This window comes from Gossypium hirsutum, chromosome D01, assembly GCF_007990345.1.
Source record: "Gossypium hirsutum isolate 1008001.06 chromosome D01, Gossypium_hirsutum_v2.1, whole genome shotgun sequence".
Taxonomy (NCBI): domain Eukaryota; kingdom Viridiplantae; phylum Streptophyta; class Magnoliopsida; order Malvales; family Malvaceae; genus Gossypium; species Gossypium hirsutum.
Genome location: NC_053437.1, coordinates 57,553,064 through 57,569,097, shown reverse-complemented (window position 1 = coordinate 57,569,097; position 16,034 = coordinate 57,553,064). Strand labels below are relative to the sequence as shown.

The window sequence follows — 16,034 nt, the reverse complement described above, 5'->3', positions numbered from 1 at the left end:
TAATTGGTTCAACCGGTTCATGTTGATTCTTGATCTAATTAGTTTAATGCCACTATTTAGACTGTACCCTAGCCGATTCTTGTTTTGACCGTCTGGTCTGATTCAAACAACACTGATCAAGAGCTTAAATAATAATAATATAGATTAAAACAAAAGCTCAAAATTTAATAAAAAAAGTATTCTTGTCTTTAACTTGTATAAAATGGTGGTTAAAGCTCTTAGCAAACATCTGTTTAACACAGGTTCAAACTGTATTACCCCATCCCCTACCTCCAATATTGCATCTAAATAAAAAATAAAAAGTATACTTATACTCTAAAATTTGAAAAATATCCACCTAATTCACTAAAGTTGAATGAGAAATACATTAATTCTCCAAAAATTATTTATTAAATCAATTTTAAATAAAAGGAAACTTTAATTGATTTAATAACAAAAGATAAAGTTATCAAATTTAAATAGAAAATGTATTTTTATCAAATTAATTTTAATTGATTTATTAATTATTTATTATTATACTTTTTTTTGAAGGAATTATTCTACTTATTTGTTATTGTTAGGATCAACCTGATTAAGCAACAAGTAACAAAAAAATAGCAAAATAAATTGAGAAATTGAACACACAAATTTAAGGTAGAAAAACTCCAGAGAGGATAAAAAACCACGGACAAAGATAATTTTACTATAGTGGAAAAAGAACAAAGAGTATAAAAAATGGAGATAAAAAACTAAACCCCAAAAAACTTGAAAACAAAGAACCCTCAAAATGTAAACACAAAATTCTCTAAATGTATTATGAGTTCTAATCTCTAATGGGTGTGTATTCTAAGGTTGTAAAAGAACCTATTTGTAGGCTAAATTAGTAAGTCAAATAAACTATGCTAATAAATGTTAAATATATTACACTAATAAATACTAAATCTTCTAGAAAGAAAATATATTTTATTTAACTTGACTTGCAAGCAATCTCTTAGAATTTGGGTCACACAACTCGAACAATCTCGACCTTGACACGAATTATTACAACGGCATCTTTGCCAAAGCCCACCATGGGCCTATCTTGAACTGTGCAGGGAATTAACTGAGTCAAATCTGTGCTTAGAAGTTGGAAGACTTCTAGCCTTCGACTTGTGCACTGCTAAATCAAAACTAACCCGGGTCTGATTTTCACAAACACAGTGCCCTAACTTTTCAAAACCTGCATCCAAAAAAGAACCTCCCTTCAACGAAACGGTCATACATTTTTCCCTCCTATGACCAAGTTGCCTTCGCTCCAAGCGAGTTGACTTCGACTCCGTAACGGACGAGGGATGTCCGATTTCACCGGCCACTATAGAACCTTCCAGAATATAAAGACTGTCGTTTTTTTCACCTTTTAACAAAACGAGAGCTCCACGAGATACTTTAATGTCGCTCGACTCGATGTTGATTCTGCATCCTTTCAAGTCTAAAATACTCAAGGAGGTGAGATTCTTTCGTAAATCAGGTACATACCTGACATTTGAAAGTGTCCTAATCGTCCCATCGTGTACCCTAATTTTAACAGTACCAATACCAATTACCTTACTAGATGAATTATTTCCCATGCGCACAACTCCATCTTCAACCGAACTGTATGTGGAGAACCATTCTCTATTGGGACACATGTGGAAAGAACATCCCGAATCTAGGATCCATTCGGATGTGAGCTTGGAGTTATCGCTCGTTGACACTAATAAGAAATCATCACCGCTTTCATCTACCAAATTAGCACCAGCTACATCTTCCTCGTTACTCTTAGCACTTCTTTTATGTCACAGTTTATAGCAATCTGCTTTGACATGACCTAACTTTTTACAACAGCGACACCTTTTGTCTCGTTTCTTTGATGCTACCAAAACGGAAGCTTCCCTATCTGCCTTGCTATCCAAACCTGTAACACCTCTAACCCGTGTCCGTCGCCGGATTGGGGTTACGAGATATTACCGGACATAAAACCTATTTGTAATTTTAGTTAACTTATAATTTTTTTTATAACATAAACAAAATGAGACAAATCAAGAATACCAAATTTGCATACTTAATAATTAATTCAAGTACATAGACTAACCATTCAAGAAAAATAAAAGTATACATTTTACCGATTCAATTGAACCAAAGTACACAATAATTATTCAAACATATAAAATTATTCAACAAAACAAATACCTATTTTAATGTCATCAATAATTTCAGGCTTTAGCTGAATACACCCTATCCTCTAATAAGACACATTACCTGCTTATTGATAGAATACACACCCAAACCAAATTTTTATAATTTCCAACATCTTCAAAATAAACATGTTTCAAATACACTCTATTTATAATTATATTATTTCCATATACTTAATTATCACTTATTAAAATTTTAATCAATCTACGCACATGTAATTTAAACGTAATTATAACTTGAACTACAAAGTAGACCTGCCCATGGGCCGGGCCGGGTTCGGGCCGGGCCCGTAAAATTTTTGTCCCGGGCCTAAAATTTTTCCCAAGCCCGGCCCGAGAAAATATCATAAGCCCGAGCCCGGCCCAGCCCGTCCCATTTTTAAAATAAACATTAAAAAATTATTTTAAAAAATAAAAAATAAAAAATATATATATTTATTATATTCGGGCCGGGCCTGGGCCAAAAAAGTTATGCCCGAGGCCTGGCCCGTTTTTTAAACGGGCCTCATTTTTTTGCCCAAGCCCATATTTCGGGCCTATATTTTTACCCGAACCCTCCCATATTTCGAGTGGACCGTCGGGCCAAGCCGAGCCGCCCGGCCTATAGACAGGTCTACTACAAAGTATAAGGCTAAACATGGCTGATCTATTACAAAGTATAGACAGGTCTCCCATATAGACAGGTCTACTACAAAGTATAAGGCTGCCATCTTTGAATAGGCTGATCTATGAAAATTGAACCTGGCTTTGATACCACTTATTAGGATCGACCCGATTAAACAACAATTAACAAAAAATAACGGAATAAATTGAGAAATTGAACACATAAATTTAACATGGAAAAACCCCTTCAAAGAGGATAAAAAACCACGGACAAAGATAATTTTACTATAATGGCAAAAGAAGGAAGAGTACAAAAAATGGAGATAAATAACTAAACCCCAAAAAACCTGAAAATAAAGAACCCTCAAAACGTAAACACAAATTCTTTAAATGTGCTATGAGTTCTAATCTCTAATGGGTGTGTATTCTAAGGTTGTAAAAGAACCTATTTATAGGCTAAATTAGTAAGTCAAATAAACTATGCTAATAAATACTAAATATATTATACTAATAAATACTAAATCCTCTAGAAAGAAAATATATTTTGTTTAACTTGACTTGCAAGCAATCTCTTAGAACTTAGGTCACACAACTCTAACTGTTATCAATCTCAATATTCAATAATTTTTAATAAAAAATAAAAAATTAATTATAATTTTTTTAATTATTATTAAATTAAATTAAAATTACATTATTTTTTAATATAATCACATGTTAAATATAGTGTATATTTCAATTAATATATAAGTTTTTATTTTTGAAGTTACAAATACAAAATCATTTTTGTAACAGCTCGATTTTGACCCTAATCGGATAAAATGATTTCAGGACCATAAATCCGAGTCAGAAAAATATTTTAAAATTATTTATGGTATTTACAGTATGTGAATTACTATGTGCAAAAATTTCGTATAAAAATTTGATCGTTTGAGTGCTCAATTTGATAAAAAAAAAGGGATTAATTGCGTAAAATGAAAACTTAAGGATTTAATTTAAAAGCATCTATTAGTTGATGTCTTTTTAAATGGGAGGTTTAAAAGTGAAATTTAACCACTATATAGATAGTGGACGGTTGAAGACAAGACTAACCTTAGTGTTTTAATATTATATATTAGATAAGTAAGGTTAATTAAGTAAATAAACATATATTATAATATATGATAATTAAATTAAACAAAAATCCTTATGTTATCTTCTTCCTCAAAACCGAAAGTGAGAAAATAAAAACAAAGAAACATCCAAGCTAGGGTTCGGCCATTAGGAAGTTTAAATTAAGGTTCGTTTTTGTTCGGTTTTTGATAATTTCTACGTTTTTGAGATTGTTGCTTCGTGTACTACAAGACCCATGCTTTAATTTTTGAATTTGGTGTTGGTTTTGAGATATGCCATTGATGAATGCTTGAGCTTGATGATGAAATATGAAAGATATGTGAAAAATTAACATGTTTTGTCTTTGAATTTTTGGTGAAATTGAGTAATTAGGGCTAAATTGTGAAATTAAATTTTTGAAGGAGTAAAATGTGAAATAAATGAAATGTGTGGACTTGTATGAGCACTAGGTACATTCGTCCCTTGTATAGTATGCACAAATTTTGTGTATTTTGTGTTTTATGCAATAGGGACTAAATTGCAAAAAGTGTAAATGTCAGGGAAAAAATGATAATTTACCCATTTATGTGTTTTTGAACTAAATTGAATGTAATAATATTTAAACTAGCTCATTTTGAATATATTTAGATCAAGAACCAAAGAAATCAGAGTTGGATCGAGGAAAAGCTAAAGTCGTCGATTAATCGTTCGGTTTCGATTTTACACTGTCCGAGGTAAGTCTATTAGCAAATTCATGTTATCAAATCAATATATATATGTATGTATGTATGTATGTATGTATGTATGTATATCTATTTTATAATTAATGAGCTATAACTAAAAGTATAAAATTTGATTTTAGTTGATGTGTGAATCTTACATATATAAGATGTTCGAATAGGTATACATATAAATGTATAAATTTTTGGATTTAATTAAAAGTTTGGATGTTATATTTGTGTATATATAATGTACGAATATATATATATATATGTGTAATATATATATAACTTCTTGACCTTAATTGAAGTATGAATTTTATATAAGTTCATAAAAGGTTCGAATACATTAAGGTATATACATGTATAATTTTTGGTTTTTAATCAAAGGTATATATATAAAATATATTTGTATATATATGTGGATCGAATAAGCATGTATAGAAATGTATGATTCCTTATATGGAGTTGAGTAGGAAAGTAGGGATGTATATATTAGATTCGAATATGTATGAGTATACAAGTATAAGTTCATGTTTTGATTATAAGTATGTAATTATATATGTATATGATAGACTCGAATATATATATAAATATACATGTATAAATTTTTGTATTGAAATTAGATATGAATCTATATATGTATATGTGAGGTTCGAATGTGTATGGTTATACATGTATAAGTTTATATTGAATCAAAGGAATGAAATTATTAGCTTAGATTATTTTAAAATCTTCGAATGTAGGATATGTTTTCTTTGGATTAAATTTGATGCCATGAAATGTATATATATTTAAGTAATTCGCAGGTTAAATATACATTAATTAAGGTATGTTATAAGAAAATAGTATAATACTAGTAGTAGGATCTAAAGTATAAAGTTATATATATAAGTATTCGGTTGGATCATTGAGTTATCGAGATGGATTTTGTGATTGAACTTTATATACCAAGGTGGTTCAAAGATATAAGTTATAATTTTTTTTTTAGTTGAATTATGATGTATGGATTTCATATACGTAAATAGTTCGGATATGAGTTACAACTTATATAAATTGAGGTTTTCAGGCATAGCGCCCAGCAGGCTAAGTGCCGATGATCTGAATCAGGCTATAAGCCTAGCAGGCTAAGTGCCGGTGAACTGAATTAGGTTATAAACCTAGCAGGCTAAGTGCCGGTGATTTGAATCAGGCTATAAGCCTAGCAGGCTAAGTGCCGGTGATCTGAATCAGGTTATAAGCCTAGCAGGCTAAGTGCCGATGAATCTGTTTAAATTAAGTGATTATATGCATTGGGTATATATATATATATGATTTTGGTTATATGTAATGGATAAATATATGAACATTTGTTTCAATGTATTTGATGAGCATATAAACGTTCTGATCTTTGTGATTAGTGAGTATGTACATATATTGGTTGTCGTGAAATTGTTGGATATATATATGTATGCATTCGGCATATGTGGATTATAAGTATATATGCGCATTCGGCACATGTAGTTGATAAGTATAAATATATGCTTTTGGCATATGTATTTGAAAAATTATATATATAAATGCATTCAATGAAGTGCAAGCGATAAGTACACAAGCAATCAGTATATGATTATGTTTGTAACTTGGTTATATGCATATAATGTATATACACATGTTCGTTTATATGTATTAGTTAAATATACATTCTTTTAGATATCAACAAAATGACTTAAGATAGCAATGTTTGAATAGTAATTATATTTGATATTTGTGATCTCAATAAATTTACTTAAGGAATTATATGATTCTTTTATATGTATTATAGATATGCTATAGACTTACTAAGCTATAAAAGCTTACTTTGTTTGTTTTCGTCCATTTGTTTTATAGATAAAAACTAAGCTGCAAACTCGGGGATCGTCAGCAAAGATCATCACTCTATCTACTGTCTCGGTATTGAAATGTTTAAATTTTAACTTATGGCATGTATAGGCTAGATAATGTTTTGGAAGTCGTACTTTGATGTACTGTATATATAATTAATAGCCATACGAAAATAGCTTATTTTCTTATGGTTTAACTGGATTGAAATGTTATGTTTTGTTTTAAAAGGTTAAAGTAGAATTTATAATTATACTTACTTAAAGTTTGACTAAGCTTAATATATTTAAATTTATATATATATAAACAATGTTTATATTTTGATTTGGAAATAGTTGATTAAACCTGTATTCAAACGATTTGCATATAAATGTTAAATTCTTGAATTCTACTGAACGTCTATATTGAGTTGTGTTTTGTCCGATAATGCCTCATAACCCTAATTCATCGACGGATACAGGTTAGTATTTTAAAGTGCAACCAAACTAATAACAAGAATATAACCAGATCTAAACTAGAATATATCTATACATGACCCAAATATAGTAGAAGAAAAACGAAAATAAATATGAACCAAAAATCTACACATGATTTATATAGAGCGAGACCCAAACTTTGAATTTTAAAATTTTTAAGGTCTTAATCTTGACATTAAGTTAAGGCTTCATTGGCTATAAGTTTATTTTAAAAAGAAAATTGTTAATTATGATGTTTATTTTTCTCTTTTACTTTTTGTTTATTTAAAAAAATTTGATGCAAATACATATTAAATATTTAAATCTTAATTTAACTAAATTAATTTAAATAAAAAATATTTTTATCATTTATTAATTAATTATTATTTTATTTATTTTTTATTTTCAATATTTATAGTCAATAATTTTTAATTGAAAATAATAAAAATCTAATTAATTATAAAAATTAATTAAATTATTATTAAATTAAATTATAAATTAGATTTATATTCTAATCTAACTATATATTAAACACAATATATTTTCGCAAATTTTTTTTTTGAAGTTAACGGCAATTGTAATTACAAAGAATATATCTAAATATCTATAATTGGAATTAATTGTTATAAAGTACAATTAGAAAAATAATCAAGATATATCTATAAAATACTCATACATGATGTGACATAAATCAAAATAAATATGAAATGAGAATCCACGTATGATTTATACAGAATGAGACTTAAATTTGAGATCTTAAAGTTCCAAAAGTGTTAACCATTCTATTAAGCGAAGGTCTCATCGATTGTAATTTTTTTTTTAAATGTTATAAATAATAATTATGTTTTGTTTTTGTGTTATCTTTTACATTGTTTTCTTTTTTAAGATTTTTCTAAGCAAATACATGTTAAATATTTAATAATTTGTTATATTTTAATCAATTTATTTTTCATTAAAATTTTATAATTAATGATAATTAATTAAGTTTTCATAAAATAATTTAAGGAATTCATTTAAAGGTTATTATATAACTGAATTAAATATAAATTTAAAATACTTGAATTTTAATTGAAAGTTAAATATAATTTTTTATGAAATAAATCGAATACATTTAATTTAATATTATTTTAATATGTAATTAATTTTGATTATTTTTTTAATTAAAAATAGAAAAATAAATAAAATAAATAATAAAAATGGTATATTCATCTTTTTATCAAAATTACTCTTTACTCTTTGAAACACTTGTTTACGATTTGGATAAGTTACTCTTTTACTCATTGTCTTTTAAAAATTTTTAAGTTATTCCATATATTTTGTTTAATTTTTTTCTTTATAAATTTTATTTTTTAAATATAAAGTTAGTTTTAAATGAGTTATCTCTTTGTTTTAAGATTTTACTTAATTGAATTAACTTTTAAATAATATTATAATTAATAAATATTAAATTATTATTAAAATATAGTTAAAAAAAGACACATATTAATAATATTTATCAAATTAAACTTATATTTTTCAAATATGATAAGAGATAATTACATTCAGCTATTAAAGGAGAGCAAAGATAAAAATCAAATTACAAAAAATCAAATTTTAACAATTTTAACATTAAAATAAATTAATCTAACAATATAAATAAAATAAATAACAAGTAATAAGTTATTAATAATATTATTTAAATTATATTATAATAATATTAATACTCAAATCATTATATTTTTGTATTATTTTAATATTAAACAATTTTAAAATTAAATAACATTCATATAATTAACTCTAAATTAGTGAAATTTAAAAAAAAAATTTGTAATTACATTATTTTTTCAACTTATTAATGATTTTTTGAAGAAATTCATTAAAAGTTTTAAACAAAAATTAAAATTGTAAAAATATTATAAATTTAATATACATTACTGACTCATGCATCACATAAAAATACAAACTAATATATATACTATAGCAATATGAGGTTAAAAAAAAAAAGAGAAAGTAAATAGTCATATTCAAATTATAGTTTTTTTTACACATATGCTATCTATAGCACTTATTTTTAATTTGGGTAAATTACTCTTTTACTCCTTAATTTTTCTAAATTATTCCATGCCTTTTGTTGATTTTTTATTTTTGATTTTTGATTTTTTTTTAATAATTGGATCGAAGTAATTGGCCAACTCAACTAGACTAATCTACCATCCTATGTAAGCTCCAACTGTCTGAACGAATAAGGCAAGAACTCAAGTTTGATCTTGATGAATGCTTGTCGGATAGAGTGGATCGAGAAAGTTCTATCCAAAGTGTGTGTAACACCCCTTACCCAATTCGGTTGTCGGACAATAGTAATAAAATGGTACTACAAAAATCCAACAAATAACAAATACTTTAAATAACAAAAACTCAATTCTTTATCATTAAATCATATATAAAATCAAACATATTAAATTTTTTGATTTCTACACGGACCTATCTATGTAATACAATAAAGTGAGATTGAATTGTAAAATTTTAAAGTTTAAAGGTCAATAATGAAAATACATAGTTGGTATCGATACCTTATTGAAAGTCAATACCAAAATTCAATTCTATTTACTTTGCAAAACAAAGGTATCGATTTTTATATTATGGTAACGATACTTTGTAAAAAATATCAATACTCAAATAAAAATCGATATCATTTTGGTATTCTGTTTATTTTTAACACTGTTCATATGGTTAGGTATCGATACCAAATGTAAAAATATCGATACCTAAATTTAAAAATGGTAAAATATCCCTTTAAAAGGTCCACTTTATGCCCAAAACTTACCTAAAACTCAATTGATATACCTAGACATAATTAAGACATGCAAATTATCATCTAATAACATACCTATTCATATATAACCAAACATTCGATTTCATTTATAATACATACAACAAAGCATTATCAACCAAATGCAAGATTACCATGAGTGAAAACAAGCTTTACAATCATGTGAAGCTTAAGTGAAAAAAAAAGTGATTTGTATCCATATCATACTGTTACATAATTAAGCATAATAAGCATTAAATCAAATTCAAGTGTACCTCAAAACAATGCCTATCATATAAACACCATAAAACACTTAGCAAATGATTAAGACTACCATTAAGCTATCAACAAATTGTTTATGCTATCAACTATGTTTCCAACATTCCAACACAAGACTCACTAGGCACATGCCAAGAACCAAAATAAGAGCATCACCAAATGTTGAGTTCGGGATTATTTTTGGATGCTAAGTTGATGTACGAACCGAAAATTACCTAACTTGCGCACGAAATTAAAATGTACGCCGAGTATAACTCAGTTGCATTTCTATAATCCAAACATTATTAACAAAATATTATACATTAAAATATTCAAATTCAAACTAGAAGATACTATTCTATTATAGACATTTTACTAATGTTAATACATGGCAAATTCCATTCATACATATCCCTTTCCTATATTAATCTCCAATACACCTTTCATTTCACATTACTTGCCATTTCAAATCGATACTCAAAATTTACCATTTACTTTCCCTATTAACACAACTCGGAATTGAATGGATACACGGATCCAATCAATACACTAGTGTGGCACCCAGTGCCTCAACGGATAAATCTGAAACAAATGGTTGCGCCCAGCACTATAAATAAATTTGGCACCTTGTGTCTCATCGGTTAAACTGAAGCAAATTGGCACCCAATGTCTCATTGACTCAAAGTCGAAGTAACTCTAAACTCTTCCTATCTTATTGCATGCCATCTATATCCAACTTAACTCGAATAGTTAATAGGATTTTTATTTTATATTTCCAAACAAACAATATTTCAATTTCATATACATTCTCAACATGTGTACATTTATTCAACTTTATAATAACCATAATTTTCCCGAAACATAAATTCAATTCATACATTTATAAAAACACATATATTTCTCAAAAAGGCATAATTGAACCCTCATAATCATAAATTACTCAAATAATCCCAATTGAGAAGAATTCTCACCTCAAATGCTTACCCTAAACAAATAAATCAATAGATAACAATTTATAAATTAGTTCGGATTGTAGAAACACAAATCGTAAATTCCGAGCTATTCGTCGACGACCTTATCTTTTCCCTTCCTTTTCGAGGAATCCGGATCGACTTTAGCTACGGAATAAAATAAACAACACATTTTATCAATTCACAAACAATTTCACCTTCAAATGCTAATTTATGTAACTTTTACATTTAATTCAATTTAGTCCCTAAAACTGAAACTAACATAACTTTCACATGTAATCCCGAATTTTTATACCAATTTCATTCTAAGCTAAACTTAACTCCCTATTTCTCATTTCTACCCCTAAAATTTGATTTTTTTTTCAATTTAATCCTTTTTCTTATTTCTACCCCTAAACTTAACTCCCTATTTCTCATTTCTACCCCTGAAAATCTATCAAATTAGTCTCTAAAGTTTTAACTAATCAACAATGGTAACATTTAAAATCTTAAGCAATACCGAAAAGCAGGACATGAGTCGACTAACTTATAATACCGAGATTCTAAAAATATAAAAATTACGAGAAAAGAACTAAATTCAACATACCAATTATTTAAAACTTGAATTTTATAAAACCTAAGGCCGTTCTCCCCCTTTTCTTCTAATTCTTCAATTCGGTTTCCATGTAAAATGGAATAAGAAATGGGTTTTGTTTCTTTTAATTCCACTAACTATATCTTATTCATTATATATTTTTTTTACTTAACATAATTATAACTTAAATGTTATAATATAAAACACATATATTATTAATTCATTACCGTCCACTATTATAATCCCATATAATGGTTTATTTGATTTATAAGTCCTTTATATTCATTTCTATTTGTAATTCCTTTATAAATCTTACTTTATTCACTTAATCGATTTAGTCCCTGTAATCTAATTAAGCACTAACTCAACCAAATTACCTACCCTAAATTCAATTTGCTTCTAAGATGACTATGTAAATATTTAATAAAAATATTTACGGAAACAAGATTTTAAAACCATACTTTCCGATACCACTGTCTTTTAGATTGTTACAATGTACGTTTGATGTGGCACATTAGATGTGTCATGTGTAAAAAATCTTTATCATTTTAATATTAAATTATTTATTTTCTTTTTTATTTTTTCTCTTAAATGGCCATTAAACTCCAATAGAACTACACTTTCATCCTCCTCCCTCCCTTTTTCCTCAAGCTTTCCTCTCCCATGTCTATCACTGTCCCACACTCACCCTACTTCTTAGTTCACTCTCAAAAAGGGAAAACAATTTCTTGAGAGTTTTAACCCTAAAATCTCAAAAGAGAAAAATGATACCCTAAGTAAATTCCCCCCAAACCCAGAATTCCATTAAAAATAAACCCCTCTACCACCAACCACCTTAAAACAACCCCCCCCCCAGCTTACTCCAAATACCCTATTTTTTGTGCAAAGATCGCCTTCAATTGCTTAGCAGACGTAACTTAAGGAACAAAATTTGAAACCTTTCAATAATCATCATTTACATCACAAATAATTGTAAGGGAAGAAACTTGCTTCTCAATTACTCCGACGGACCAAAGTAGAGTAGAGCAGCATCCATGTGTCATGAATATGATGCAACTAAATAACATTTACAATGAGAACTCAAGTAGTCATTTTTATATTAATCTTTATAAATCCAACAAATGCAACTATATTTTCGAGATAAAAATGCAGAAAGCAAACAACATGGAGCAATTAAAATAAAATAAAGGGAGGGAGACTAGTATTCCAATCCTTCAAACTAAGCAGTAAGCACCTCTATTACAAGCAAGAGACCTGATCTTGCCATGACATCTTTCTTTTCCCGATTCTATTTGGCCCATTTCCGGTGTTCCTGCAGGCTGATATTTTAACATCAAGGTGCTGCTCATCACTGAATTAGATTGAGTTTGCACTTCTTCTTCCTCTCTCTCTGAAAAGAAGGAAGGAGATGTTGGGGACATTAGCAAATGATAGAAGACAATAAGAGATTTACCGAAATCAGGTTTAGGTCAAAAGTTGGTTTCATGCTTCGGTGGTTAGGGTTTGTTGGGACAGGGAAATAAGATGAAAAGAAATGAAGAAGAAGAAGAAGAAGAAGAAGAAGAAGAAGAAGAAGAAGAAGAAGAAGAAGAGAGGAGGAAGATAAGGAAAAAAAGAAAAGAAATAAGAAATAAATAATTTAATATTAGGAATAAATAATTTTTTAAGGGTAAACTATCAAAATAGTCACTTTTGTTTGTTCCAGGTTACATTTTAATCACTTATGTTTGAAATATTACGTTATAGTTACTTACGTTATTGTGTTGTAACATTTTAGTCACTGAACTGTTAATTGTCGTTAACGGTGTAACGATATGTTGACGTGGCATGTTAAATCATCATTTCAAATGAAAATTTTAGGTTAAATTCTGCACTTGGTCCTTTTTTTTATTTTGAGCAATTTAATTTTTTTTCTTTTATGTTATTTTAACTTTCCTTTTTTTCTTTTTTTTTTCCATTCTCTTTTGCTTCTCCCTCTATTTACCTCCCTTCTTTATTTATTGTAACGTAGTTTTTCTATGTTTTTCATTTGTTAAAACTAGTCCACAAACTCACCTTACTCGAAAAAAATTAAATTGTTTTAAAAAAATAAAAGTATAAAGACTAGTTTTAACAAATGGAAAACATATAAAAATTATGTTAAAATAAATGGAGAAGGGAAGAAGACAGAGGGAGAAGTAGAAGAGAATGAAAAATAAAGAAAAAAAAAAGAAAATTAGAAGAACATAAAAGAAAAAATATGGGAACCGATTGTATAAATTAATCTAAAATTTTTGTTTGAAATGATGATTTAACGTGTTACGTCAGCTTACTGTTACACCATTAACGACAATTAACGGCTCAATGACTAAAATGTTACAATACAATAATATAAATGACTAAAATGCAACTTGAGATAAACAAAAGTGACTATTTCAATAGTTTACCTTTTTTTTTAAAATATATGTTACAATCAGATTCACATTATCCAAATAACGGTAAACGGTGGAGTGGCATCTTGATAATAATTTGAGAACGTAGTATTTTCGTAAGTTTGATAAAAATTAAAAATTTCAATCAAATTTGGTAGAATTTTTCCTATTAATATTAACTAAAAAAATTTAATAATAAATCTTTGCATATAATTGCTTAAACTCTTAATGTGTTGTTATTTAATAAGTTCATACTCAAAGAAGTAAAGGGTAATTATATATATGGTATCTTTCTATGCCTCATAAATGTGATGATTTTGTTGCATTGTAAAATATCCAAAGCAATTAATAAAAATAAAATAAATATGCAATTTTGGAAAATATTTCCAATTATAAGGTGTTTTTTTTTCACAGAGAAGAAAAAAATGGAGAATTGCCACATCACACATACACATAGTGGAACCCACAATAGAATGCATTTATATGGATTCCACAAGCATGTTGGGAGAAATGGGTAGTGCAAAATTTGAAAAAAAGAAGAGGGTTTGTTGATAGGTAGATATTGAGTTCTCAAGTAAGTCTCTTGTTTTTCTTTGTAGAAGTTTATATTTATTTTACAGTGCTTACTTTGAATCTTTTCTGATTTTGGCTTTCACAGATTGGGATTTTATATTTGGGACTAAAATGAAAAAACAAGGACCTTGTTTTCACTGTGGGATTGACAGTGAGTTTTTCTCTTCCCCCCTTTTTTCAATTTATAAATATTTGTTGCAATTAATTATATTCTCACTATCATATGATTTTGAGTTTTAAATATTAATTTTTTTAGTAAACCCTAATAAAAATATTCCTTATTTGAATTATTTTGGTGTAGAATATGTTAATTAAATATGAAATATTATTTAATAGATCTTGTCGGGTTTAATCCTAAATCGATCTATGAATTAGTGACCGAGTCAGAAAATTTTTTTGGGCAGAATTAAATTGTATTTTTTTACGACAGTAAAAATACAATTTCACCAATTTAATAGTCTATATATTTATAATTTTTAAAGGATTAAATTAATTTTTTATCATTTTTGAGGGACTAAAATGTAATTTTATTATTACTAATTTAAAATTTTATAATTTATAAAAAGCTTAAATGAAAAATTTTCCATTTCCGTCTGCTCCGCCGCTATTGTTATTTTCGTGATGGTTTTGGTTATTTTAGACACACCACTTTGGCGAAATGGACCACCCGAGAAACCAGTTTTGTGCAATGCTTGTGGTTCAAGGTACAGATTAGGGAAACCCCTGGAAAACTATATACCCAAGAGTACTCTTCAAATTATTCAAAAGAAGAAACGGAAAGCAGTGCCTAAATCAATTGTGACTAACAATGGCAATGCCTCCTATTCATCATCCGCCATGGGAGATTATGCAAGTTCTGAGTCTTCAACTGCACACAATCTCAACTTTTGCTCTATAAAACAAGAGAATCTAGATGATGATTTTCATCCAGGTTCATTATCCACTTACTTTTACCTCATACCTTTTCTTTGTTTTATTATATGAATGTTTTAATGGTTTAATTATTTTTTTAAAATTATCATTATTGTATGAATCAGGTTTTTCCGTATCCTAGATGTTAGTTTAGGCGTTAAATATCAATTTAGATATGGCATGAAATATTTTTAAAACACATGTATTTATTGTATGAACAATTTTAATATGATAGATAGTGTCATTAAAATTTAGAAGGATTATATATTTTTTCTTTAACATGTTATATTCGAGTCACCCATGTATCAAGTACACGTATAATTCAAATATGAGTCTAATTATGAATCCCACCTCTTTACGTTACAAAAATGGAGAAATTAATCTTTCTATTTTAATACCTTATAAAAACTAAAAAGTTTGTCGGTAAACATATGAAATGATGTGCTTATTTTTACTAATTGCTTGCATATAAATTATTGAGTTGATGATTCCCATGTTAGAAATTCAACATCAAAACTTAACAGTGTTACCCAATTAGACTAATTTCTCGATTTTTGTAAAATATGAGAATCAAATTTTAAGAAATTAAAGTAAAAGACTATCTTTTCGGTTTTCATAAAAGGATGGCA

General features: G+C 27.6%; 1 protein-coding gene and 1 long non-coding RNA gene across 2 annotated transcripts; both read left to right on the top strand.

Moving 5' to 3' along the window:
- The first annotated feature begins 4,523 nt into the window (after window positions 1-4,523).
- Window positions 4,524-6,652, top strand: LOC121213962 (uncharacterized). The gene is made up of 2 exons (XR_005909549.1): window positions 4,524-4,618; window positions 6,473-6,652. It is a non-coding gene; the product is annotated as an uncharacterized lncRNA (long non-coding RNA).
- An 8,462-nt stretch (window positions 6,653-15,114) lies between these two features.
- On the top strand, window positions 15,115-15,547 carry LOC107921533 (GATA transcription factor 20). The gene is made up of 2 exons (XM_016851374.2): window positions 15,115-15,424; window positions 15,531-15,547. Exons 1-2 carry the CDS (start codon window positions 15,115-15,117, stop codon window positions 15,545-15,547), a joined length of 327 nt encoding a protein of 108 aa, XP_016706863.1.
- The last annotated feature ends 487 nt before the right edge of the window (window positions 15,548-16,034 follow it).

Excerpts from the sequence above, each read along its gene's own strand:
- LOC107921533 (XM_016851374.2), top strand. The coding sequence starts at position 15,115 with ATGGTTTTGGTTATTTTAGACACACCACTTTGGCGAAATGGACCACCC.